The 25,387-nt window shown below is 37.2% G+C and overlaps 1 protein-coding gene and 1 long non-coding RNA gene across 2 annotated transcripts; one reads left to right on the top strand and one right to left on the bottom strand.

Annotated features, from left to right (window-relative positions):
* Positions 1 to 496: 496 nt before the first annotated feature.
* Positions 497 to 25,005, bottom strand: LOC121638011 (complement C3-like). Its single transcript, XM_041982430.1, has 44 exons — positions 24,900 to 25,005; positions 24,794 to 24,817; positions 24,667 to 24,702; positions 24,358 to 24,396; positions 23,780 to 23,969; positions 23,375 to 23,540; positions 22,631 to 22,701; positions 22,274 to 22,365; positions 21,681 to 21,763; positions 21,473 to 21,560; positions 20,376 to 20,478; positions 19,019 to 19,133; positions 18,355 to 18,470; positions 18,106 to 18,249; positions 15,340 to 15,555; positions 14,987 to 15,187; positions 13,962 to 14,117; positions 13,589 to 13,718; positions 13,263 to 13,331; positions 12,760 to 13,094; positions 12,291 to 12,574; positions 11,424 to 11,509; positions 10,218 to 10,357; positions 9,907 to 10,116; positions 9,652 to 9,712; positions 9,029 to 9,112; positions 8,752 to 8,955; positions 8,126 to 8,201; positions 7,762 to 7,924; positions 6,632 to 6,745; positions 6,310 to 6,460; positions 5,333 to 5,496; positions 5,050 to 5,205; positions 4,822 to 4,881; positions 4,634 to 4,724; positions 4,322 to 4,373; positions 3,755 to 3,842; positions 3,485 to 3,574; positions 3,207 to 3,312; positions 2,781 to 2,870; positions 2,584 to 2,667; positions 2,334 to 2,414; positions 1,879 to 2,026; positions 497 to 863 (listed from the first exon to the last, which is right to left on the bottom strand). Exons 1-44 carry the CDS (start codon positions 24,962 to 24,964, stop codon positions 719 to 721), a joined length of 5,367 nt encoding a protein of 1,788 aa, XP_041838364.1. The 5' UTR covers positions 24,965 to 25,005; the 3' UTR covers positions 497 to 718.
* Positions 3,855 to 4,197, top strand: LOC121637999. Its single transcript, XR_006009979.1, has 2 exons — positions 3,855 to 4,062; positions 4,103 to 4,197. It is a non-coding gene; the product is annotated as an uncharacterized LOC121637999 (long non-coding RNA).
* Positions 25,006 to 25,387: the final 382 nt, after the last annotated feature.

Here is a 25,387-nt window from a genome sequence, read left to right as displayed (position 1 = left end):
GAAACGGAATCAAGAATCTTGCTGCGGAAAAACTCATTTCGGCTGCTTGTATTCGCAGTCTTGTTCTTTCGGTCACTACCCACAGCTCGTGGCCATAGGCGAGGGCAGGGACGTACGACAGTCCGATGCAGAGTCCGCATCACTGCAGACGCCGCACCGATCCGCCTGTTGATCTCCCGCTCCATCCTTCCCTCACTCGTGAACAAGACCCCGAGATACGTGAACTCCTCCACTTGGGGCCGGACCCTATTGCAGACCCGGAGAAGGCACTCCACCCTTTTCATATCATCAAACAAATTTAAATATTAGTCAAAGACAACACAAGTAAACACAAAATGCAGTCTTTAAAATAAGGGTTTTATTAGGGAGAAAAATCTAAACATGGACCTGTGAAAAAAAGTCTCTCCCTGTTAAAACATTCTCTACATATACATTTAATGTTTTAGATTTGCATTACCAACCTCTCAATAAAACACACCATCAGTGAATGGATTGCTGTGCGATCTTTTATTTTTATTTATTATTTGGACCAGTTCGTAGTTAATTTTCATTCTAATTAAACATTCTTATTACAAAGAAGTACACTCATTGTCCTTCTATATAAACACAAAGAAAGTTATAATTGTACAGACTGACTCAAAAATGAGCTGTTGGATATAAAGTCATCTGACATCTTTACAACAACAGAAAAACTGTTTGTGATCCTGCATGGATAAGTCTACATCCTGCAGCCGTGGATGTTCAGGTCCTGCTTAGCATCACTAAGAGTGTTGCATTTTGACTGCATGTTTGGATTTCTGGAACACTCTTCAGCGGAAGGCCAGCGCTCCACCCAGGTATCCCTCCCCAACATGTAGTTGAACCTGATACACAAAATGAAAAGGGGAGAAAACAGAGCTCATGTTTGAGTCACATTTTTAGACATTAGTACCTGTAAGTAGTGAGTGTTTTATCTGCAGTATAAAGTGACCACAGTAGTTTCAGTTTGGAGAATCAGGAAGGAATTTTGTTTGACTTGTTTTAAATTTAAAACTTTCAGAATAGCTGTTAGCTTTGGCTCCTCTAGCAAAATTCATCCTGGATTCACCAAACTATGAGTGCATTGTCTGCTACTCACTGCTTGTAAAGATGCTGAAAACACATAAATACTTCACACAACTAACTTCTAAATAAACAAATCAATAAATCCTTTTGGATATATTTTTATTTAGTTCTGGAAAATCTATAGAAAACATTTGTGAACATGGAGCAGTCATATAACCTGAGTTGTTATAGTGAGCTTATTAAAAATTATTACAAGTACAGGAGCAATTATGAAGCACATCATCATTTATTTGTGATCATGTCTAAATTTAAATATCTGTAATTTTCAAGTTTAATTATCAGTATCTTTACTGGTTTCAGTCTCCTAATAACGTTTGATAGAAATACGTTTTTGCATCTTAGCTGCTAAAATGCTCCAATTTGTAGCTCATTTTGTAAAACTACCTAATATCTGCCTAAAATGGCTGCAAATAAAGAAACTTCATATAAGTTATTAAGGAAAAACCATATGTCTTCCTTGTCTAAATCTCTGTACTCTGGACTCTGTGGTGGCCAATCCATGTGTCAGACCACTACTGTCTGTTTATTAGCATCACTAGTTTTAACCAACAGGAGGCCCTGGTGAGAACTGTGAGGAAATGATATTAGTTCTGAAGTGGCTGCAAATTTTATTGAATTTTTAGCCCAAACTCCTGCTCAGATTTTACCTGCATCATTTTATCGTTGACCATTTTAACAACAGCTTTTTTTTTGGTAGGTAAACTTGTCAACCAAGTCATTTCTGTTTAAATATAATTTTTGGAAAGTTCATATTTCCCTTGTTCTCCTCCTCACCCTTTGGTCTCACTGTCAGTGGTCCATTGGTCTTCTTTGGGACCCATAATGAGGTAGTCAGACCCCTGCTTTAGGTTGAGTCCATCTCTGCAGCTTATCTGAGACATGAAAAACCTCCTCTGACCTGCTGTAACTCCAGCTTCCACACCTAGATGGTCCAAAGAGAAACACCTTTAATTTTAATCAGATGCATTTTTTCATGACATTTTTCCAAACTGCTGCCTGTAAAACAGATAAGCAAATTGTTGAGGATATTTTATGATTTGTATGCTTTCAAATGATCATATCTGTACGTTCTTATGTTAAGTTTATCGTAGCTCCTAAAATGTTTAGCCAAACAATAATAATATACAACACTGTGGAATAAAAAAAGGTTAATCTTTGCTTCTAAAACTCCTGTAAGAATGTATGAATTTTGTTTGCTGTGGATTTGGAGCATAAAAGTTACAACTCACCCAGTTTGATAGCATCTATGATCTCCATCTCATATTTGTCATAGTAACCCAGAGTGACACTGAGCACCTTCACCTTAAAAACTGAGCACAAAAACAATCAGACTTTAGCATCACTGCCCTAAAAGTAGTAAAAAGTTCATTTGAATTTGCTTATGTTTCTGCAGTATGTGTGTGAGACAAAATAAAATACATACAGAATAAACCGTGTGCATGCATTTGTAAACAATTATTGTGTGGTTGTCTATTATACCATGCAGTAAGCCTTTGCAGGCATAGGTTTCTCTTTCCTTGCTGAGAAAGTTTTCACTGTCAGTTTTGGAGACACAGCAGTCATCTGGAGAACATGAACCAATGGAAAGTACAAATACATTAAAGTAACGGGTAACATAAATGCAAAAACACTGATGTTCTGTTGGAGGTGCTGTACATTTATACATTTGTTTATACCTTGTGTGCAGCGGCAGACGTTGTTCTCGCAGATCCGGCTGAGCTCCTCCTTGTCCTCTTTGGGAGTATAAGTACGACTACAGCGGTGTTCTGAGGAAAGGGCCCTAACGTGAGTTCCCGTTATAATAAAACCATATCAGGTTTTGATGTATCACATTAAAAAATGCAGTGTTTTTATGATGCGTGGCCAAAGTTTTATTTGCCTTGTTAACATTTATTACCCAGCTAACCTTGACCATATAAGAGGGAAGGCAGTACTATTTTTAATTATTTATTCTTTTTAGAGCATGTTTTAACAAAGCAAGTTCATTTTAACAAATTTTTATTTACAAAGACAACTTGGCAAAAACAACTGAGGTTTTAGGTTTGTGGAGCGTTTCTTGATGCCGTCTGGATGTAAAATGGCAGTCCACTATGTTTGCTTACCTGGATTGTAATATTCATAGACCGTTACTGAGGATGGCTGGAGGTGGCCGACTTTAAAGTTTTGCTGAAGCCTGAAAAGGATGATCTCTGGCTCTTTATGGGAAACCTGAAAGAGGGAGGTGAGAGGAACCTTTAATGCAACAAAGCAGAGAATTGGAAACATGACAAAATATCGACTAATCTGAGCTCTAAAATGCCAAGTGCCAAACACTTTTCAGATTTACTTTACAACAGTGTCAAACTAATTTTTGTGAAATAAAAATAAATTATACTCTGACCTTGAAGAGGTGGACGATCAGGGAGCCCCTGTCACTCAGGTTATCTACAGTCTGGAAGTTGCTGATGTACTGATCCACTGAGCTGGACAACTGCTCCAAAAACAAAGTAAAATAAACAAATAAATCATACTACAAAAAAATTGATTAAAATGATAGAGTCTGTCTCTAAATGTAAACAGTTTTTTTTTTGACACAGGAAGCTTAACAAGGATAACTAATATTCATGTTAATATTCAGATTTTTAAAGTGCTTGAGTCTCTGACTGATTACCTTCTCCAGGTCTGAGTTATCTGGGGTGAAGCCAGTGGGAAGAGTAATATCAAGAACTGCCATCCGGACATCTCTGGGTCCCAATGCTCTGTAAAAAAAAACAGAGCAGCACTGATAAAGGATAATTAACCTCCGAAGACAACTGGGGTCTCATGAGACTCTTCCAATTTCAACAAAATAATATAAGTCAGAAAGAGAAAATATTTATCATGAGAACATCAATCATTGTTGAGATTAATCTACATTCAGACCAGGCAGGATCGTAAACTATCTTCACACACTGTTAGGCCTCCAAAAAGTCCCGATCTGTAATCAGTCTGGGACGACAAAGAGAGACTAGCGATTCAGACGCAGATCAACTAAGGTCATTCTCTGTTATGATGCTGATTAAACATCCACACAAAAACCCTAATGAATGGAAAGTGTATGTAGGAGAACTGGCATTTTATGGGGGGGGGGAAGATGTTCAATGAATAAAAAAAATGTTCATGCTTTTATCTTTGAAGGAACCTTTATACATTTTGACATTTTGTACAGGAGGAATATCTATGTAGAAAAAATGTTTACCTCACTTTGATGGTGATTTGGTAAGTCTTTTCTGCATCTACTGGAGGTTTGTCTGGTATATGGAGAGAAAATTATTGCATTTACTAATACATTTTGAACAGTTATCTATTAGTTGGTTGATATATTTTTTTATTGTAACAAAAGTAATTTGTAAAAATAAACTGAAGATTCAGATCCCTTTTACTGTCACTACAATCATGTAGTGGAAACATATGTCATCTTTGCTTAGATTTAGTTTCATACCCTACATAAACATGAGTAAAAACACTTAGACATGCAACAGATAAGAGGAGATGTGATAAACTGACTTACCTCTGGATTCTTGGATATCAACGCTGAGCTCAAAGTCCTTGCAAGATGTTTTTGCATCCACTTCATGCAACTGGTTGTAATAGGTCACAACCTTGGGAAAAATGTAAGTTACAGAATTGTTGTCATTCAAAAAAATTATTAGGATTAAGATGTAAAGAAAATTTGCCTCACAAAATACGAGTCTATACCTCCAATATTCCCTCTCCATTCCCTTTAGCCAACACTTCCAAATCAACATCAGTGGGCAACTAAACACAAAAATCAGAGATACACAAAGTGTAGGTGAAATATGAATTCTCAAATCAGTGAAACTGTATGGTCTATTCTTATTTCACATTGTAGTGCTCTAAAATCACAGTTTCATGTCATGAAATGCAACTTTTAATTTGCGTAGTAGGCTTTATAAAGTGTCTCACCCTACTAGAACGAGCAGCATAGGAATTGGTGGGGTTAAAATGGTACTTGATTTCCTTGCGTCCTGCCATCCTGATGTCAACATCCAGTTTGAGGTTTTCAGGTGGAGGTTTTTTGATCATGTACTCTGACAGTGCCTGAAGCACCACCATAGTGGACTGTGAGAGGCCAGAGAAGGAAAACAAAATTAGTTATAATTGTTATAATTTCTTTTTTAAAATCAGATGTGACACTGAATATCAGTTTGCAGAGTGCCTTTCAGCTTGAAGTCACCCTAGCTGCTACCTGAGTTGAGCCAAAGCCACCTCCTCTTCTTCTCTGGCTGTTCAGCCATTGGAAGGGTGCTTTAGCTTCCTCCATACGTCCCATTTTTATCAGAGCCAGCAGAGCATAGCCAGTTGCTTCCAGTGTAAACAAGTTATTTTCTCTGTCAGGCCAGTGGCTTTTATCTGGATGTGGGAGAGAAAACAACAGGGACTTGCTCTGTAAGTTCAAGAGAAAAGCAACATATTCACGAGTCCTAACTGAGCTGCACAAGGAGCCTAAACCCTCGCTCACTGACAATGAGAATCCAAACTAGTTAAAGTTTTCTAGGAGTTTTTGGATGTTTAAATAAAACAGCTTTGTTATTATTGAACATATTAACAATATGTGGCTACATTTCATTTAAGAGTATTGGTTTCACAGCATTTGTCCCTCCCCTGTAAAAGGTGGCATCACCAACAACATTAGTTATTTACTGAAAATACAGAAACTGAAGGAGAGGAAGCTGAATATCTTATAGCAAAAGAGAAATAGGAATAAAATTATTTATCAGGTCTAATTAAAATTTTGTTGGAAATGTCTGGATTTTTGCTCAGGTTTATTTTGTGTTGAAACTTCAATAAGAAGATTAACTTCTTTCTTATGACTGCATGCAGGAGGAGTTTTACATACACTGTGTGTGCCTTTGTGTGTTTTTAATTGTGCAACATGCTGACCAACAGTTTCCTGTTTTTAAATGCTCTTTAAAAATAAAATTGCCTTGTCTTGCCTTGCTTACTATAAAGATATAATATATATATATATAGAGAGAGAGTATAGAGATGAGCCAGGAGGTGGATGGCATTGCTTATTATAACGGTTGAAGGAAAGGGGAATTAGTTAGCCTTACTTTCTCCAAAATCAACAAATCTTTATACCCTTATTCCTGAAGGAAATGAAGTGTTAAAATTTGTGACCTAACAATTTAGTGTGCAAAGGAAACAGGATAAAGAAGATACCATGAGCTGCAGCATCAAGTAAAGTCTGATGGAGGTCGGATGCTTCTCCCAGAAGAGCCAGCGCATAAGTAGCAATGGCCACCGTGTACGGTCTCCTCCCAGGTGTTGTCAGAACATCCTTAAGATATTGTGTTGTCAACTTGTTCGCATTCTACAGCAGATCAATTGGTGAGAAAAGGATTACTGATAAAATCATCATAGTTATCATTTATTTAAAAGAGAGAAATAAATACAAACACAACTGTGAAACAAATAAAAGAAAACAATGTTGTCTGTGTGTGTTAGTGCGTTCATGTGTTTTGTATGTATGTGTGTAACTTACCTCCACTTCCACCTTGGAAGAGTCACAAATGATCCCGGCCTGCTTTGCCTCTGCAAGTGCGATGTGAACAAAGGCTGTCAGAGTTATCCTTGGGTCGTCACCACGAAGACCACCCTGAAGAAACAGGAATGAAATAAACAGTAAGTAGTAAATAGTCAGGGTTTCCCAACAATGACAGTTTTGAAAGAAAGTTAGCATGCTTAAAGAAAAACGTTTCTTGATATTGCACTCCTTCCTTGAACAAAGCAATTCTCTCGTGATATGTCAGACATGTCAGACATTCCTTCAATTTTTGTTGAAGTTCTTATTTATTTATTTATTTTGAATTACAGAATTTACATAATATTGCTGGACCTGACCAGAGGGGAAAAAAAGGAGATGGGTGAAAAGAAATGAAAAGGGGAGCAGAGAAAAGAAAAAAGAGACAGAGATATAAGAGATAGAAAGCAATGGCCCTTCAGTCCAAACAAACACCAGACAACCAACTGCTACACCTGTACAAAAAAACAACAGAGAATTTCCCGTAGCTTTTACAGGAAAACAAAGCAGACACTCATCGGAGCACCTATAAGAGACGAACAAGCTTAAAAAAAAACATGTCAGAGCAATAAACAGAGTTCCAGAAACACACACAAGTTTAACCTAAACAAAAGTAGCCCTTAGGTTATATTGTTGGTATGCAAAATATCAGTAATGAGGATTAATGTGATCCTGCAAAAGCTGCTGCATTTGGGACCAACTTAAATTGGGGCTCAGCTTTTTGAGAAAACTGCAAACCTTGCAATTGGTGGGCAAATTGCTTTAGTTCTGGAACACCTACTCATATTAAAATGCAAAGAGCCCAAAGAGTCTCAGTAACATTTTAAAAAAATAAGCTGTTTCAAAGACCAAGATTGTGAAGGCTAATAGGCTAAACACAAAGCTACATTTTGGTACATAAGTAAAGAGGTGACAGCATGGTGGCTACACCCCTCTTTCATAAAAAATAAAGTGAAAGGTACACTGTTTATTAATTTGTTTAATATTTTTTTAACACTACATACTTTTCTGTAAACAGAAAACAGGGAAAAGATTGCTCAAAAGAAAATTGCACTCTTAAGAGGTTAAAAACGTGTGTGTGCATGTCTCACAGTCATGGCAGTGGTGTAAACCGGGTTGTCCTCTTTGTAGTCTCCCTTCCTAGCCCGGAGTTTGTTTGTCACCAAGTAGACTAGAGGGTCACACACTTGGTGGAGGTCGATGCCGATAATGGAGTAAGCCATGGAGAACACCTTCACCACATACGCTGTAATCCTGACATTAAGTTAAGAGTCACATTAATTTACAAATGGTCCACAATATGCTACAGTATTTATTTTAAAAGTAAGCAATTTTGGAAACAAAAAAGTTTGACATATGTAACATGGGTACCATATCACACTGGATTTAATTTAAATGATTTCATGGACTTCAACAGTTTAAATAAAAATGTAAAATGTAGGTCGCAGGCAGCACCATGTACTCGGTCCTTGACGGTTGTAGGGTGGGTAAGAGCCATCACTCCTTCTGAAGGCCAGCTGGTTCTCATAACCTGATAAATAAATAAATAAAAATAAATAAATAAATTTAGCCCTAATGAAAATATCATCTGTCCTAAAATCATCCAATTGTCCCTTAATTTGTCATCCAGGTGCAGTTTGTTATTATTATCATTATTGTCATCCACCTAATTATTTGTCAATCCTTGTATCAATCAATAAATTGAAAAGAAAACAAAATAAAACCAATGAATGTCTGTTCATTTATCTTCAAATGTTCTTCCTATTTAACTAAAGCCAATGATCCCTCTTGCTCAATTACCTTTTTTTTTTTTTTATTCATTCGTGTACCCATCTGTTGATCAATGTCTCCATATGAATTAATCATTTCTCATTGCAGTCATTTATCAGTTAGCAATGCATCTGTTTGTTCCTTCTGCTCTTTCTTTCTAGTCACCCACTCATGGTATGTGTTGCAGTAAATCTATATTGACTGAAATTTGATTCACTCAGGTAATAAAGTATTTTCTTCTTGACTCATTCCAGATATTCTGCTTTTGCTTGTTTTATTTATTTATCCACATTCTTTCTCCGCTGTCTAACCTCTTTTGATGTATCGGACAGCCTCTACCCTGCGGTCTATCCCTACACTATCCCAGCTGCTGCTTCGGTCCAGGTAGAGGGTGGCAATGAGAGGCAGAGTAACAGAGGCCAGGTTTTGCTCCACACAGCCACCGGGCATTTGGATCAAAGATCCCAGCGAGTCCTCAGTGATTGAGTTGTCAATGCTGTCTGCGAAAAGATGGCCTGAAGAGAAATGAAAGGCAGGAATCAGCACTTTCTCTTTTTAATTTTTATCACTGCTGGATCAGTGACCCACCTCTGACATTGATGAATGTCTCTGGTACAGAGTTTGGCACAACTGACGTTGGTTTAATCTTGGGAACATGAACTGTCTGTGTTCCTGAAGTAAATAGAAACACTGATGACACAGCGTGGTTTTTGTAATTTCATTTACATTTTCAAATAACTTTTATGGTAAAGTCTGACCCCAAAACTTGTAGCAATTTAAGTCTGACACTGAATCAAAGTTGGCTGGAAACTTTTTGACAAAACTGATAAACAGTGATGATATTTTGTATTTTCAGTCCAGTAGACAGCAGAGCCCCGTTGTTAGAAACATTTAAAAACGAAAATGAAATGAAGATGAATAGTTAAGCCAGCGTATAACCCAAAAGTAAATTATCTTTGTAGAATTTATGTGTGATTTAAATCATTTTTATAAGTAGAGGAAGTTTGAAACTGTAAAACAATCAGTCCTTTCCTTACAAAGGTTAAACTGGTCAGGCATAAGTAAAAGTAACTGGGGCCATGTCCATAGTGTTAGAAGCCTGCAGACAACTAAGCTGACAACAGAGTAATATGTCACATGAAAAATCCTACAATTTCGGCATGTTAATTTGTAGTTAAATCAGAGATTGTTTAAAATCATGCGTCATGTACCCCCATGGATGGATGGATTCAGCACTGTATTCCAAACTTCAGTCTTCTGCACCCCATCCAGCTGTTTGGATCATGAAAAGAATCATTACAAATATTAATATTAGTACTGAATGATGTTTTTAAAAGTTTAAACTTGAGCAGCTAAATCTCTTTTGAATAAAAACATGAGGGAAAAAGAAAAGAAAAGAAAACTTCACAGTCTCAACATCCCAAGCTGCTTTCACTGTGGTTAAAATTTCATTACGAGACACTCACCACCACCCACAAAGTTTTCTTGACACGGTCTGCTCCCATCAAGTCTCTGGCAGCCACCATGACCTCCAGAGGATGTTTCCCCACCTCAAATGGTACAATGGTGTAAGGCACAGCAATAGATGATTCAGCAGGCAGGTTCATTTCTTGTGTGTGTCTGTCCTTGAAAGCAATGCTGCACATGCCCTCTGTCTTCATCAACACCACCTTTACCTGAGCGGAAAACGAAGAGCGGGTGATGTGCAAAGACAAAGGAGCTGGATAAACACAATATCAGTCAAGGAAAAGGAAGTAAAAAAATAGAAAAGCCTTACATGTAGATCAACAGAGGCATAGTTGTGGATCACCGCTTTAATCTCAACCTGTTCATTCCTCGCCACAGAACGTGGAAGCTTCAGGTCAACAAAGAAATCTTTGACTGCTTTCACATTGTAAGGCTCAGCAACACAGAAACCTACAGCCAGAAGTTGATTAATGACGGATCTTTTTGCACATTCACACATAAAAGAGGGATTCTGATTGTGATGATTTAAATTATTTGGAAACGTTGGCCATGTGTGAACAATTTGACCAACCTGGTATATTGAAATATTGTTATGTTACAATCTTGAAAATTATTATTATTATTATTATTATAAGAAATACAAACACAAGGGCAAAGGAAAATGTTTTCATTGTCTTCAATGATCAAAGACTCTGGTCAACTAGTCCAGACCAGAGTCCAGACTAAACATGGAGAAGCAGCATTTAGCTGTTATGCTGTAAACAAGTGGAACAAACTGCCAGTGGAGATTAAACTTTCCCCAAATGTAGACATTTTTAAATCCAGGTTAAAACATTTCTCTTCTCATGTGCCTATGCATGAAATCTGCACGATCACTTTATAACTTATCTTTTTATTAATTTAATGTAATTCATGAATTTTATTGTGATTCGTGCTGTGTGTTGCTGCCTTTTACTATTTCTTAATATCTGTAATGCTTTTGTTTTATGTAAAGCACTTTGAATTGTCCTGTACATGAAATGTGCTATACAAATAAACGGCCTTGCCTTGCCTTCAGTAATCAACTTTGTTGCTTTTAGAAAATTTTAACCATTGTTTGATTTGATGCCACCATTAAAAGAACTAGCCAAAAAATTAAATACAATAAAAAGTTAATAGAATAAACAAATAACTCTGCTCGAGATAATTCTACAACCACAGTTCCAAAGACATTGCTATGTTGTGAAAAAGCTAAACAAAAACATAATTAAATGACTTGCTGATCTTATAAAGGAATGTTTTATTTGTAGCAGAACATAGAAAACATGTAAAATGTTAAAACATGCAGGGACAAAGTAGGTTAACAAACAACAGGTAAGTACGGTTAGTAACAGAGTACCTTAGAGAGACCGTCTTAAATAAATTTTGCTTACTCTAGTTTTTTAATAGTATTATCATCAAAAGCAAGATTATTTTCGCAAAACTAGCCACATTGATTTGGAATCCAAACTCCTGCCCCTCCCTCTGCCTTCTGTACCTGTTTGAGGTGATGCACTGATTGCCAGAATCCCCCACTCTGTGATGCTGTCTGGTAATGGGTGATCAGTAGTTGTGGATGCCAAACTGTTGATCAAATTAATGTTTTTATTATCACCAGAAAACAAATCCTTGGTTTAAAACTAAAGCTTAGTTTTAATAAATATAATATGACAAATTGTACAGCATAGCATTCCAACTTAATTTACAGTCATTTATAGAGAAAAGAGAACAAAATGAACCATTTCTAACTCAATTAAACTGCAGTTTAAATTTGTGAATTTTACATTGCAAAACACTACAACAAGGACACGGCACACATACAATACAAAAATGTGAACATCAGCACACATAACTACAGAAAAGAGTTTAAACATTAATGCAGTGCTGCAGAAAACCAGTCAAAATAAACTATTCAGAACGGTTTATTGTGCTGATTTTACTAGATAAACAATGTGTTCAAATGCACATAGTGAAATTTGTTGTTCCAAGTCCACCAAATAGAAGTTAATAAACCACTGGAAAATGGAACATCTAATTAATGCTCTACGTTCCAACATTTTCAAGTTGGTACTAAATTTAAAATCTCTGTAAAGAAGAAATGTTTACGGTATAACTGTTTCTGTGACAATGCATCATAACAAACAAAACAATCAAGGCCGATGGGTCAAAGAGTCTTGCTAATGTGAGACTAGCTTTGGTTCTAGATTACTGGCTTTTTTTTCATGTTGATTTCCACTAACTTTGTTCCAGCAACAAGGAGTCAATAAAATCTAGAAACATAAATTACATCTTAACTGAAGCAACTCCATGATGAAGATTAGAAAATAAGCTTATGAAAGTAACCCCTCTTTAACCTTTCACTTACCCATCGCTGTTGACCTTGCCGGGCATCTCAATATTCATCCACAACCAGGACTCAAAGAACTTGACCCGCAGATATATTTCAGTCTCATCCTGATACTCCCCCTCTTCTTCCTCCACAAACTCCGTTGGCAACATTTCTGCTCTTTCTGCCATTGTTGAATGTGAGGAGAGTTTGGGTATTTCAAATACTCCTCGTCCAGGTAACCCACGTAATCCAGGAGTTGGTTCATCTATTTGAATACAGTCATAGACAAACAGTGGCATATGGAATAGGCACATATATAGTTTTCAGTAAATTATCTTGTTTTACACATTGATGTACAACCAAATTGCTGCTGAACACATGAAAGTCCCATCAGTCTGAGTTTTGATGGGGTACCATTAGAGGTTTTTGCATTAGGAAATGCAGTAAACCTGGTCAACAGTATATCACTTAAGAAAATAACATAAAATTAAAAAAAAAAATAAACAAAGCAGAAGTTTGATAAAGATAAGGTAGGGTACATACCAATCATCCCTTTGGCATAACTGGTGACAAGCATATAATCAATATGAAATTCAGGAAAGGTGAGTATCGTTGGATGGGTGGTGGTTGGAGGTGCTGTGGTCATTGGTGGAGGGGTGGTGGGAATCTCTGTACTAAACACCTGGTTCCTGTAAGTGGCACAGCAGTAGCGAAACGCCAACATACAGTCCCACCCCTCAGTGATGTAGAGGGATCGTCTCATGCAAGAGTACGGCATTGGGATGTCCCTGAGGCCATCTTTACAGCACCGATTCTGCAGCTTCTCCTTGTAGTGGCTCTCTGGAGGCAAAGGGGTGGATAAGAAAAAAGCAGTAGAGACAGCTCCTGTGATATAACACATCTCATTATGAATAGCAACAAAGTAGAAAGTAAGAGTAGTGCTCCATCTCATCGGTTTTCAGATAAAAAAAAAAAAACTTTCAGTGATGAGTATGAGTACATACTCACCAAGCCGTGCTTTACGATTCAAAAGTTCAGCAGAGCGCCTTCCTCTGGTGCTGCCTGGACACTGAAGGGCTAAATAGATGAGAGAGTGCAGGGTGAAGGGTATGTAGTGATTTATCAGTGATTGTTTTGTTGATATGTGCCATTTACAGTCATATTACATTGCATGTGCAGAGTGTAGAGCAGGGCTACTCAATTCGGTCTGCTGTGTTGAAGCAGGGATAAATGGAAAACCTGCTGGATTGTGGCCTTCGTAGGACCGAATTAAGTAGCCCTGCTGTAGAGTATATTAAAAGATACCCTAGAAAAAAGTCTGTACTTATAATTACCTTCTCTGGCTTGAGTTTGGAACCCAGCACTGGACATGTAAAGAAGTCCAGCATCTGCAAACACCCCTGTGGCATCTCGACCCCCCCCTCTGGTGCAGCCAATGTCTCCGTGCTCCACAGTGTCCCAGATCTGAATATAAGATTTAATTGGAAAACTAGGACAATGATTTTTATGCACAATTTAGCTTTTTTTTTTCATTCTGCTGACACCATTTTCTAAAGTGTACATATTATCCTCCATTCACATTTTCCATGAAAAATTGATACTTTAAATCCATCTGTCCTGCATTTTTTCAATGTATTTAATTTTTTTTCCATCTTACAGGAATAAATTTTAGGAACTACTCCCCAATACATAAACACACACACTCGCCTTTCTCTGTGTGAGTCTTTCTTTGCTAAGGAGATATACAGCATTGTCCACAGCCACCAGGCCAACCTTTGCCCCTGGGTCACCTCTGATCTGGAAACGGAGGATTTTACCAGGTGCGTAGTCTCGATGTCTGTTGTCTACTGGTCCAACTTCAAGCTATAAGAGAAGATTAATTAAAATGCAACACAGGTAACACAGATTTATCTTTACCGAGCATATATATATATATATATATATATATCTTGGTGTACCAAAAGTAGTTCCCTGCAAGTTTGGTTTGAAGCTGACGGGGCACAGCTCTGAGGTCAGACGAGGTGCCATAACGTGGTGGCTGATTAAACAGGTTTCTAGTAAATATTTGTGGGAATTTTTTCGGATTTGTTGCTGTGATGAGTATTTTCAACAGTGCATGTGTTTAGACTAAGTCCAAATAAACCGCAGTCACAGAAATGAAGGAACATGTCATCTAGTTCAGTGGTTCCCAACCTGGAGTCTGGGATACCCCAAGGGGGGTCCTAAAGAACACAGGGGGTCCCCCAGGCTTTGAACATTCAGAGCCATTGTGTTTAATGCCCACACATTTTCCCTATTTTAAGAACAAAAAGTAAGGCTTAATGTTATTATTTTAACTTTGGCTTTATCAAAGGTCAGGACTCAGCCAGAATACGGTATTTATAGTGAGAATCTCACTTTTGAAAGAATAAAAGCATGGTTTCAGCAAGGGATTGGGCAGGTGATCCATGGCTTTTAGGATTTGCATGAAAGGGGTCCCCAAGGAAAATAGGTTGGGAAACACTGATTTAGTGGAGCAATATGTCCCACTGTTGTGTTTTTGAACAAGATTGGACATTGTTGGGCCTCCATTTTGGTGTTTCTTAATATTTTCTAACATTTTGATTGTTCTGTTGTTCAAGCCTTTTAACTGCTTACCATGATATACCCTCTCTGCAGACTTTTGTGGTCAAAACTTAAACTTTTTCTAGATATGGAACCGATGCTGTTAACTATGTCAGATGAACACCCACCCCTCCAATACAGGAATCTGCAACATCTATCCAAACAGAGTCCGACACCACCTCCTCTCGTCCTGCCCAGGGAATACTGAAGAATGCCACAACACGAAAAGATGGCATCATCTCCGAAGTTACTGTTAGCCCAATGCTGGTGACCTGCTGGTCTGCCACATCCATACGTTGAGCATTTATGATTTTGCCTTTGTTGAGCACCTGCAAAGTTTTAGGGAAAAGTCTGAAATTAATATATACATTTTCTTTAATTAGGATTTATGAAACCTGATATATAGACTTTATGTCTTATTTTTACAAAGTGTATAGGTAATTTTTGAAACTGGAATAAAAAATTGGTACTCTTGTCTCACCAGGTAGGTGATGTGTTTGATTAAATCTCTGTGTGCCTGGTCTGCAGCACGAATGGAGAAATGCAGAGACAGTCTGTCTCCTACAGACACTGTATTGGCACTTGTAGAGATATAAAGATAGTTTTGCCGGTCACTGTTAAAAGCAGTGTAGGGGTGAACAATGATTTGTTGTCTGGCTTGCTGATCCGGTCTCAGGTCAGTCTGTGTGGTCTCAGCCTGGGAAACAATGACAACAGCAAAAAAAAATTTTTTTTTTTACAATTTCGTCATTATGTAGCACAAAATCTGTGATTTTATTGTCCAATAGGCACATGGGTATTTTACAGTTACAGTGTGCAACAAAGTTGTATAAGGGAAAAAAGGATTATATCATTTAGGTTGAACCATTTATATCTGTTAGCAGAGAGAAAGATACCCAAGAGGACATTATCAGAGGATGTGAGTAATAGATAGAAAGAAGGGGACAGAGCAAGAGATAAAACAAGAGCCAACATAAGACCATATATACTTTTAAGAGTAAGAGTAATTTTAATACAACATCCTCGTTACTCTCACTCATCTATATTAATGACTGAGAAACGATTGGCCCCTACTTCTGTTCTGTGACAATGGCATACATTCTGCTTGTTACTTTTATTTTTGGCCTTGTGTTAATACGCAAACCATTTCTTTTTTTTACTTCCACTTGACTGTTTCACAAATCAAAAGAAGATAAAAGTTAAAGTGAAACGGTGTAACGTTACAAGCTACGTTAAACTCCACATGGCAGTTTTGTGCTCGTTCCACACAGGAGCAGAGAGATCCAGAGTCCTGTATGGGTCCAGTTTTACCAACCCGCACCCACCCAAACCTGTTAGAACTGTTACTTGAGAATATAGCCCAGTGAAATCTGGACCTGACCCGACCCATGGATATAGAACCCCCGACACAACCCGCATGTTAACATATTCACTGCATGACTTTTCCTAAGCCCATTTGATCTAAATTTAACTTATCTTATTTTGTTTTGTCTACCTTATTTATAATAAAAATAATGAAACAACAACATCACAGTAAATATATTTGAAAGTTCATTTCAAGCAGAACTTGCCCTTAATATTTTTTTAATTTCCATAATATTGCACTGAAGCACTACCTCCCTATAGTCTCTGTTATTTTGTCAATTGGGGGCTTAATTAATTTGATAATGAGATTGCTCCATGAACAAAATATTATTCACTGCCCCTGGTTTCAGCTTTGTTCCCCGTTCCTGCATCACATAGCCTAACCAAAAGCAGAAAAATCTCTCTCACTAGCTGCATTGGACACCCGGGATTCCCGGATGCAAACAACATTTCTCGCATTAAGGATAAAGTTTGGAAACACTCAGGCAAGGCATCACAAAGTGATCATCAAAAATAAGAAAGAAGAAAACAAATCAAATATTTACCAGCAACCTGCCAATAAATATTCGCTTGCACCTGTGAAATCTCAATTTAATTTAGAATTTAGCGGGTTACATGTCAGGTAACCGCAGGTATCTAACCCGTTATAAGACTCTGGAGTGAACACACTGGAGCACAAACATATGAGTAGACGTCAAAAATGGCTGAAGCAGTTGTGTGTGATTTAACAGACCAGACAGAAGCCGCAGAGCATCCCTGGCCGTTGATATTTTAGCCTACAAACACTCAACTTCTAATTTTATTTCTAATTTTATAATTTTATTCAAAGTGGTGCATGCCTTTATTCATGTTTTAGTTTATTTATGAACATTCAATTAATTAAAATTTAATTTAACAGAACAATAAATCTGATGTTACTCAGGAAGTTCTCAGCCCTGGCACCGACGACCTTACAGCCCACAGCTCCTCAGTGTCCTCAACCTCACTCGGGACATGATAGAAGCTCTGCTGGAGATGGGTGTTGAAAGTCTCTTTGACTGGGGACTTCGTCTGATGTTCCCAGCGGACAACACTTTTGGGTCTGCCAGGCCTGACCAGCATCCTCCCCCACAATCTGAGCCAACTCACCACCAGGTGGTGATCAGTTGACAGCTCCTCTCCTCTCTTCACCCAAGTGTCCAAGACATGCAGCTACAAATGATACGACTACAAAGTCGATCATCGAACTGCGGTCTAAAATGTCCTGGTGTCAAGTGCACATGTGGACTGAACACGGTGTTTGTTAAGTCTAATAACAAAACAACACTCTGATTCAGACAGTAGTTTCAGAGCCCAAGCAACACATCAAGGTGAGTCCAACTATATCTAGCCAGAACCATTCAACCTCACACACCAGCTCAGGCTCCTTCCCTGCCAGAGAGGTGATGTTCCACCTTCCACCTAGAGCTAGGTTCTGCAGCCGAGGATCAGACTGAGGTTCATCGTCTTCGGCCTCTAGTCAGCTCACACTGCACCCGACCTCTACGGCCCCTCCTGCAGGTGGTGAGCCCACAAGAGGGGGAGCCCATGTCATTTTTTTGGAATGAGTCTGATTAGGCCCCATGGGCAAAGGCCTGGCCACCAGGCGCTTGCCTTCTTGCGCCCATTTCCAGGCTTTATTAATGATAACACGGAAATAATCTTTGTAACATACAAGCAATCAATGGTTATCAGCCATTACTCACTATTCGAAAGTCATTACGTCAGAGATCTCTCACTGAATATAGTTAGTTTTCAGCAAATAAGGTGCAATTAAAGGATTATCAGAGCACAATATTCAAATGTAAGCACAGTCATGAGTTGCCATTTTGTTTGAGTAAAGATAGGAAGCAGTCATACTAACAATGATGGTTTGTGCAAGCTGAACACGTTGCATGTTGATGGTACCCTTGGCCTCGCCGGATGAGACTATCAGTGCTGTGTCCATCAAATTGATTTTGACTGGGATGTTTTGGGCCGGGGATCCATCATGGTGGCTCACCTGAATCTGGGGAAATAAAGACAATGTCTGTCTGTCTGTCTGTCTATACACACACACACACACACACATATATATAACAAAAAGTATGAAAGCACAGACTTTTGTCCTTACTGTAAAGTCAAATGGGAGACCTGGCTTGAAGTACTTCAGTGTGTTTTTAAAGGATAAAACATAGGGAGAATCCACAATTGTGATGCCAGTCTTTGTAGCCTCAACTAGATCACTTCCTGTACAGGTGACAAAAAAGTACAAAGAACAACTAACCTCAAAGATTTCATTGACATAAATTGATAGGTTCCTCTTTAGATCTTGGCTCATGTGGTTTTGAAACGCTACAAACAGTTGTTGTTAAGGCTTTGACCTAACCAATAAAGAAAAGGAAAAGCAACAAACATTTGAACTTGACTCTGCAGTGAGTCAAAAATGCAGTTTTCCAGAGGGTTAAAGGACACATTACACATCTGTCCTCAGATTACACTGCATGGTTGCAGCAATAACAGCATAGATCTTAACAAACTTTGGTTCGATTACAACATAATGGAGAGTTTGTTATTTCCAAGGTTGTGTGTTTTTAAAGCATTAAGGAAACATGGTTGTAAAGCTCTAATACAACAATTCACAACTCAATTCAAGAAACAATCTGTTTAAAATTCTGTTTTCATCTCAGATCAGAAAGAGTATATATGTTTAAACCCTGAAGACTTACACTCAAATGTTGCATTAGGTCTAAATAATAATTAAAAAAAAAAAAAAAAAGAGCAAAACTGGGTTTTACCTGTGTTGGTGAGTACAGATGCCTTTACATATACAGAGCTGCCCACCAAAGATTTAATATTGGGGTAGACTTGTTTGATCTCCTCCATACTCAGTTTGACAACTCCTTTATCCAGCTACATGCAAGGGAAGAAAGAAACAAAGAATCCAGAATGTTTTACCAACATAATGGTTCTTTTGCCTTAGACAGTAACAGTGTAGGGACCTTTCATCTTAATATAGTGAGCAAATCTCTTTCACTAAGGCCTGGTACAATTATCATTTAATCTATTGGTGTGTTACGAGCCGATTTGTCCCAATAATCTGCTCCGAAACGTGTGGTAGCCAACAATTGGGATTTAACTTGTTCAATATATCAGTGCTGATTTCTGAGGAACGCCGACAACTCTTGCATTTCAACTGCATGGATGGTGACGTGGTACGGAATCTAGCCAATCAGAGAGCGAGCTGGCTGGGGAACAAGGAAGTAAATAAAGTCCGTGTGCATGCTGTCTCCAGTCTGTTATTTTTTTCAATTCTGGCTTTTTCTGTTGACAATAGTCCCAAGACCACCATCATTCCCTCGTCCTATATATCCCCTTTCATGTTGGGTGTTGTGTTTTCCGATTTTTACCATGTTTCTTCTTCTACGTTTCGACATTTGTCCGGCTCGGAGGACTAGACTATGGATGAGTTGCAGAACAGTATATTTATGTGTGTGTTGTTCTTTGATTACATTTTCAGCACACATCGCACACAATATGATCAAAACTGATATTTTTATTGTCTCGTGTGAGATCTCTATCAGATAAAAAAATCTCATAAGATTAAAAAAATCGTTATGTGTGTACCAGGCCTAAGACAGTGTGTATAATGGGGACTTAAAGTTCAATACTGAACCTTCTCAGATATATTTCCAAGAAAATAAAAATACCACTAACATTAATCTTTTTCTTTTATTATTATTATTTGTTCCTTTTGCTCTCTAGCATCATAAACATTTAGGATTGAGGTTCTTTGTTTACTTTTCCATTCAAAAACACAAGCAACTTTATCCAGTAAAGGCCTAGATATCCCAACCATTTATGAAGAATGTCAAAACATTTAGCAGACAGAAGCCCTGGCTAATTTCTTATGATTTATTGTGCTTAATAATAGCAATAAAATAAGGTATGCAAAAACGATAAGCCTAAAATATGTTAGAGCTATTTTTTCTCTGAGTCATTTAATTAATGAATGTAGCTGACAACAATAAATTATATTGTTTTATTAACCAGTGTTACAAATAATTGATATTAACAAAGTATCAAACATGTTTACATCATGTAAACATAAATTGCTAACTGAATAGAAATCTAATGAATTTCATAATAACTTACATCTGACAGCTGCTTCACTGAAGGCAGTCTCCTCATTTCTTGGTTGGTCAGCACTCCAAACACAACATATGCAGTTCCCTGGACAGGCTGCCCATACAGGTAACTGAAATGCATTCACCAAAAGAGCTGACTAGCAATTCAGCAACTCTGAGTATCTTTACCCAGTTGGGAACCACAAATAAAACCCTTAACTCCACAGAGCACAGATACCTGGATTGATGACGCCATCTACTGGGATCAGTAGATCTCTTCCCATCGCACACTTATGGAATTATGAATTTACTCATGGTTGATTCAACATAATACTTTATAACAAAATTTGTAAAGTAGCGCAACATAAAGTAAGAATTTTGTATTGATGTTATCTCCTATCCATAATGTGTCATGGTGGATATGTACGACCGGAGAATCTGAGTGAGTGCAAAATGGTACCATCTGATGAGACTTTGATCAGTTCAGTCTGTTCTAAAAAATCTTCTCCTCACATGTGGAACAAACTAAAAAAAACTGCAGGTTTGCTGAATCTCAGCAGTTTTAAATCAGGGTTAAAAACTTTTCTATTTGCTGCCTTTTTTTTTTTTTTTTATCAAAACAACTGTTAAATTCCCCAAACTGGAACTTTATTTCTTGCATTTTATCTGATTTTATTTTATTTATTTTATTTTGTTCTTTAAAGTTTGTTTTTAATGCATTTGTTATTGCTTCCTGCCCTCTGTTGTTATGCTTTTAATGTTTTATGTAAGGCACTTTGAATTGTTTTGTACACAAAATGTGCTATACAATAAACTTGCCTTGCCTTATGGTGAACCTGTCAGCAAGAAGATTCACTTCACAGAGTCAGTCATGGTAACAGACTCTGAGTAAGACCTACCTCACTTTCTGGAACAGAAAACCCAGTTTCCCTCAATTAAGGGTTAACATACTCAGTTTCAACATAACCCACTTTCTAGAACAGGCTCAGGATGTCTGAAAACTGTGACATGTTTTTGAGTCTGTGTGTGTGTGTGTGTGTGTGTGTGTGTGTGTGTGTGTGTGTGTGTGTGTGTGTGTGTGTGTGTGTGTGTGTGTGTGTGTGTGTGTGTGTGAATCAAACCAACTTTGCAGAGATCTCTACAAGGAGCTCACTGTCATCCACGCTGAGGAAGGACTTCCTAGGTGTCAGTGTAACGTTGAAGGCAGGAAGCACTACAACGAGTCATAAAGATAAAACATTCCTGTATAAAATGTGACATTTGGAAAAATATTTTTTTAAAAAAAGGATACTGATGTTTTTAACATAAGTATTCACAGTCTAACTATACTTACCGTATTTCTTCACTTCAAATTTAGAGGTGAAAGTGTTTTGTTGCCTCTGGTCAAACTTTGCGATCACTGTCCATGTTCCTTCACTGTGGGACATTCAGACATATTAAAGAAAACACACAGAAACAAGCTTGTTTTTTATAAGGTGCTATCTGCATAATTAAACTAAATCAAAACAGTGCAAGTAAAATATCAAATCTTTGCTGAAAATGACAGTGAATATGTGACACTTTAAACATTACATTCATTTTGAAACTCAAAAACTTAAAAATTCTTAAACAAATGCTATTATATTACAACTATTAATACAATGTGAAGCTGTACATTTTTAAACCTGGTGGCTTTGAAAACTTGATTTTAGTGAAGTGAATTTTGCCATTTCAGTGTGCCGCTGCATGTGCACACATATTGTGTAACTTAAACTAGAGCAGGCAATAGTCTAAAATAAACAAGTTTGTGGTCGTTGATATCTCTGAGTGGTTACAGGGTACATTCAGAAGAAAAACTTGACCTCATTAAACTCAGGTTCTCCATCAAATTGAGATAAGATGACAGACAAACAAGAATCTTTGATATTCTATTGGTTATGGTCTTACTTGACCATTTCAGACAGAGTATATGTGTCTGCAAAGACACCATCTGTAGCTCTGGTCCTCAAAAACTGTTTCACCGCCACACCATCTGAATTCTGAAACACAAAATCAAAATTAAAACCTTCCAAATCGACATGAAATTAACAAATAATTGTTAAACTCATGATCCACATGTTCTACAAAGACATGATTTTAAATAATCACTAACCAAGTTTTTTAAATAATACAAATAAAAATTCTTGTTTCTCATCACAATTAGTTAATAAAGATATTTCTTCACATTAACGTGTGTCTTGAGAGCATAATCTCAGCATTCACAATTCAATATTCATTGTCATTTGTTTACCAGGTGAACGTTACCTGGATGTCTATAGAAATGGAGCTGTCGAAGGCCTTAAAGGAGGGAGAGGACACAAAGGCTCTGAATTTAACTGGCAACGAGAGCAAGTGAAAAAAGATGTGTTAAAAAAAGAGAAAAAGAAAAGCACTTCAGAAGTGACACTACAGCAGATTGTATGAATGGAAAGATACTGGAATACATAAATATGATACATGAATGCTCTTTATTTAACTGGCAGCTGCACATAAAACTCATAAACTTTGAACACAATAAGACGTGCATTTAGCTCTGTCAGTGACCCATAATAAAATTTAAATAATTTAAGCAACTGATTAAATCAAAGCATTTTTTTATTAATTAAATTTTCTATTTTATATAGGCCAAAACATTACAATTTTAATATGTATCAGATCAAATATCAGCAGTGGAACAGACTTGTTGGAAAATCAGAAGATATAAAAACAAATAAAGCTTGCTTTGCATTACCAAAAGAAAGCATAGTTTCCACGGTAACACCATGTAAACCCACATTTTGTTATGCTGTAGCTGAAAGTTTCTTTGGTGGTAAGTGTATTGAGATTTGTTGTAACTTGGTACAATAAAAAAGCTGATTTGAAGTGGGCTGGATCCAGCCTGGTTACAAGGGATCAACCTTCGTGACACTGAAATCTCTGATTTGTAGTACACCCTTTAGAGTTCTCGTACTTGTGCGGGTATTATGATTATTTATATAAAATAATCTTGTTTGATTTTGATATTCTCACCAGTGTCTCCAGGGTTGTAGATTGGCTTGTCTGTCTGGATAAAGATGTATCCAAAGTGAAAGGAAACCATGAGTGCTTTCTCCTCTGTGTAGTAACCTTCAAACGTCACCTTCAGATACACAAACGTGTTTTTTTTCTCATCACGATTCAAGCGATCTGATGAAAGCTGCAACAAGATCAGACAAAAAGAGAAAAGATGGTGATATTTAGAACTAGAAACAAGAATATTTTTTTTAAAGCCATATAACAGAGAAAGTAAAAGTTGTAGCGTAAACTGACATGTTGCAGCATTTCTTCTATAAGAATTGAAAGCCAGAAAATCAACACTATATAATAAACAAATATTTTTTTTTAATAAATATTAACTTAAGAAATTAAGCTATGAGTAAATATGAGTTATGGCACCTGTATAGTCTTGAGATACTGGAATTTATTGTCTGGATTGAGTATGGCAGAGTCTATGAGGAGGATGGTGGATTTGGTGTAGTCCAGGATAGAAATGGAGACAGTTACAGGGCTGGTTAAATCGTAGGCCTGTAAGTAGATGTTCTCCTGGCTGTCTGTCCTCAGCAGGTCTGGAGCCAGCAGAACAAACCTTCAGGAAAGTAACATCAGACACAAGAAGAATTCAGACTTCTTTTTTCCCACCATTAGTACTATGAATGTTACGCTTTAGGGAATTACAACAGTGAAAGCCTTGCATTTATAATGCGGTATAAATTATAACAAATATCAGTAAATACAATCAAAATAAACCTCATAGAATCTTTTACTTTACAGCAGCTAAGCTAAATATAAGAAAATCTAAATAAATGTAAATACAAACTCTGTACTTACAACACAGTGAACAGTTTGCTATTACTGAAAGTTTTACTGTAACGATCTATGTAGTTTATTTTGAGTATAAATTGACCTAATAGTGCTACAACGTGGTGTTATACTTTTGTTTGCGGTTCTAAGGCAAAATATCTATGTTTATGTACCTTCTTTGTTGACCAAGCATGTCCTCCGGTTTCATATTACTGCAAATAAACAGAAGAAGTATTAATTTTAGGTATTAGACAGTGCTGTTTGCTAAAGAACTGATTAAATAATTATAAAAATGAATAAAATGAATGCAAGAGAAGACGATTTCCCTGTAGAATTTAATATTAGACAGTGCATCTGATTATTTTACAACTACACTGGCAACCCATTAAAAAATTTAACAGCATCACTAAATATGAATTATGCAAATTAAAAGACAGGGACAAACTATTTCTTCTAATAAAAGTGCTGTTTTGGATACTTACGAATGTTTTTCCAGGAAGGTGTTTAATGGTGTGAAACTGGAGATCAGACTCAGAAATGTCAGTAAAGGCTGTCAAAGGCCACAACTTGTAGCCATCTATAGATTTTTATGTGTTTATACATATTTACCTTTTCTCAAAAGGGAATCTGGGTCTGTAATGGATAAATTAGTTAAAGAAAAGTCTAAGACATAAAGCAGTGTAATAGTCAACAGCAACTGGAGAGCTAAAATTACCTCTGTCCATTCGAGCTGCAAAAAAGCAGGAGAAAAAAAACATTGTGTAGCCTCCACTGAAGCATGTTGACGGCCTGGTGTCTCGGTGGACTGTGGCCACATGGGAGAGAGCCAAAGGCAGAAAAACCCTTAAAAATTCGATAACATCCATCACCAGGATGGGGAGGGTGAGGCGCAAAAACAAACCACAGAAATGTTTGCTCACAAGGATAAAGTGACCTTTGATTGCAGACAAAGGTAAAAAAAAAAAAAAAACTACTGAAAAGCTGCATTTTTGCTTTTGCTGGCATCTGTTTTAAGATACGTCATTTCTAAATCCATTACTTTTTCAGTGTAACATCACCTACACCTTTCCAATGTATACACATTACATTAGTAATACATATCAATGTATAACTTTTGTAATGTACTCTTATTCAGCTGCTCTACATTTTGTCCTTCTTTACAGGACTATGGATGACGGCTGTGGCTCAGATTAGGAGGGAGAG

Source organism: Melanotaenia boesemani, chromosome 4, assembly GCF_017639745.1.
Source record: "Melanotaenia boesemani isolate fMelBoe1 chromosome 4, fMelBoe1.pri, whole genome shotgun sequence".
Classification (NCBI taxonomy): domain Eukaryota; kingdom Metazoa; phylum Chordata; class Actinopteri; order Atheriniformes; family Melanotaeniidae; genus Melanotaenia; species Melanotaenia boesemani.
Note: the sequence above shows the minus strand (reverse complement) of the source record. Positions and strands in the feature narration are given on the sequence as shown.

Coding starts and splice junctions, on each gene's coding strand:
- LOC121638011 (XM_041982430.1), bottom strand. CDS start 24,964: ATGCTTCAGTGGAGGCTACACAATGTTTTTTTTCTCCTGCTTTTTTGC. Junction 23,541..23,779: donor AGTATCTCAAGACTATACAG/GTGCCATAACTC, acceptor ATCTTGTTGCAG/CTTTCATCAGATCGCTTGAA. Junction 4,374..4,633: donor TGATATCCAAGAATCCAGAG/GTAAGTCAGTTT, acceptor TCCATATACCAG/ACAAACCTCCAGTAGATGCA.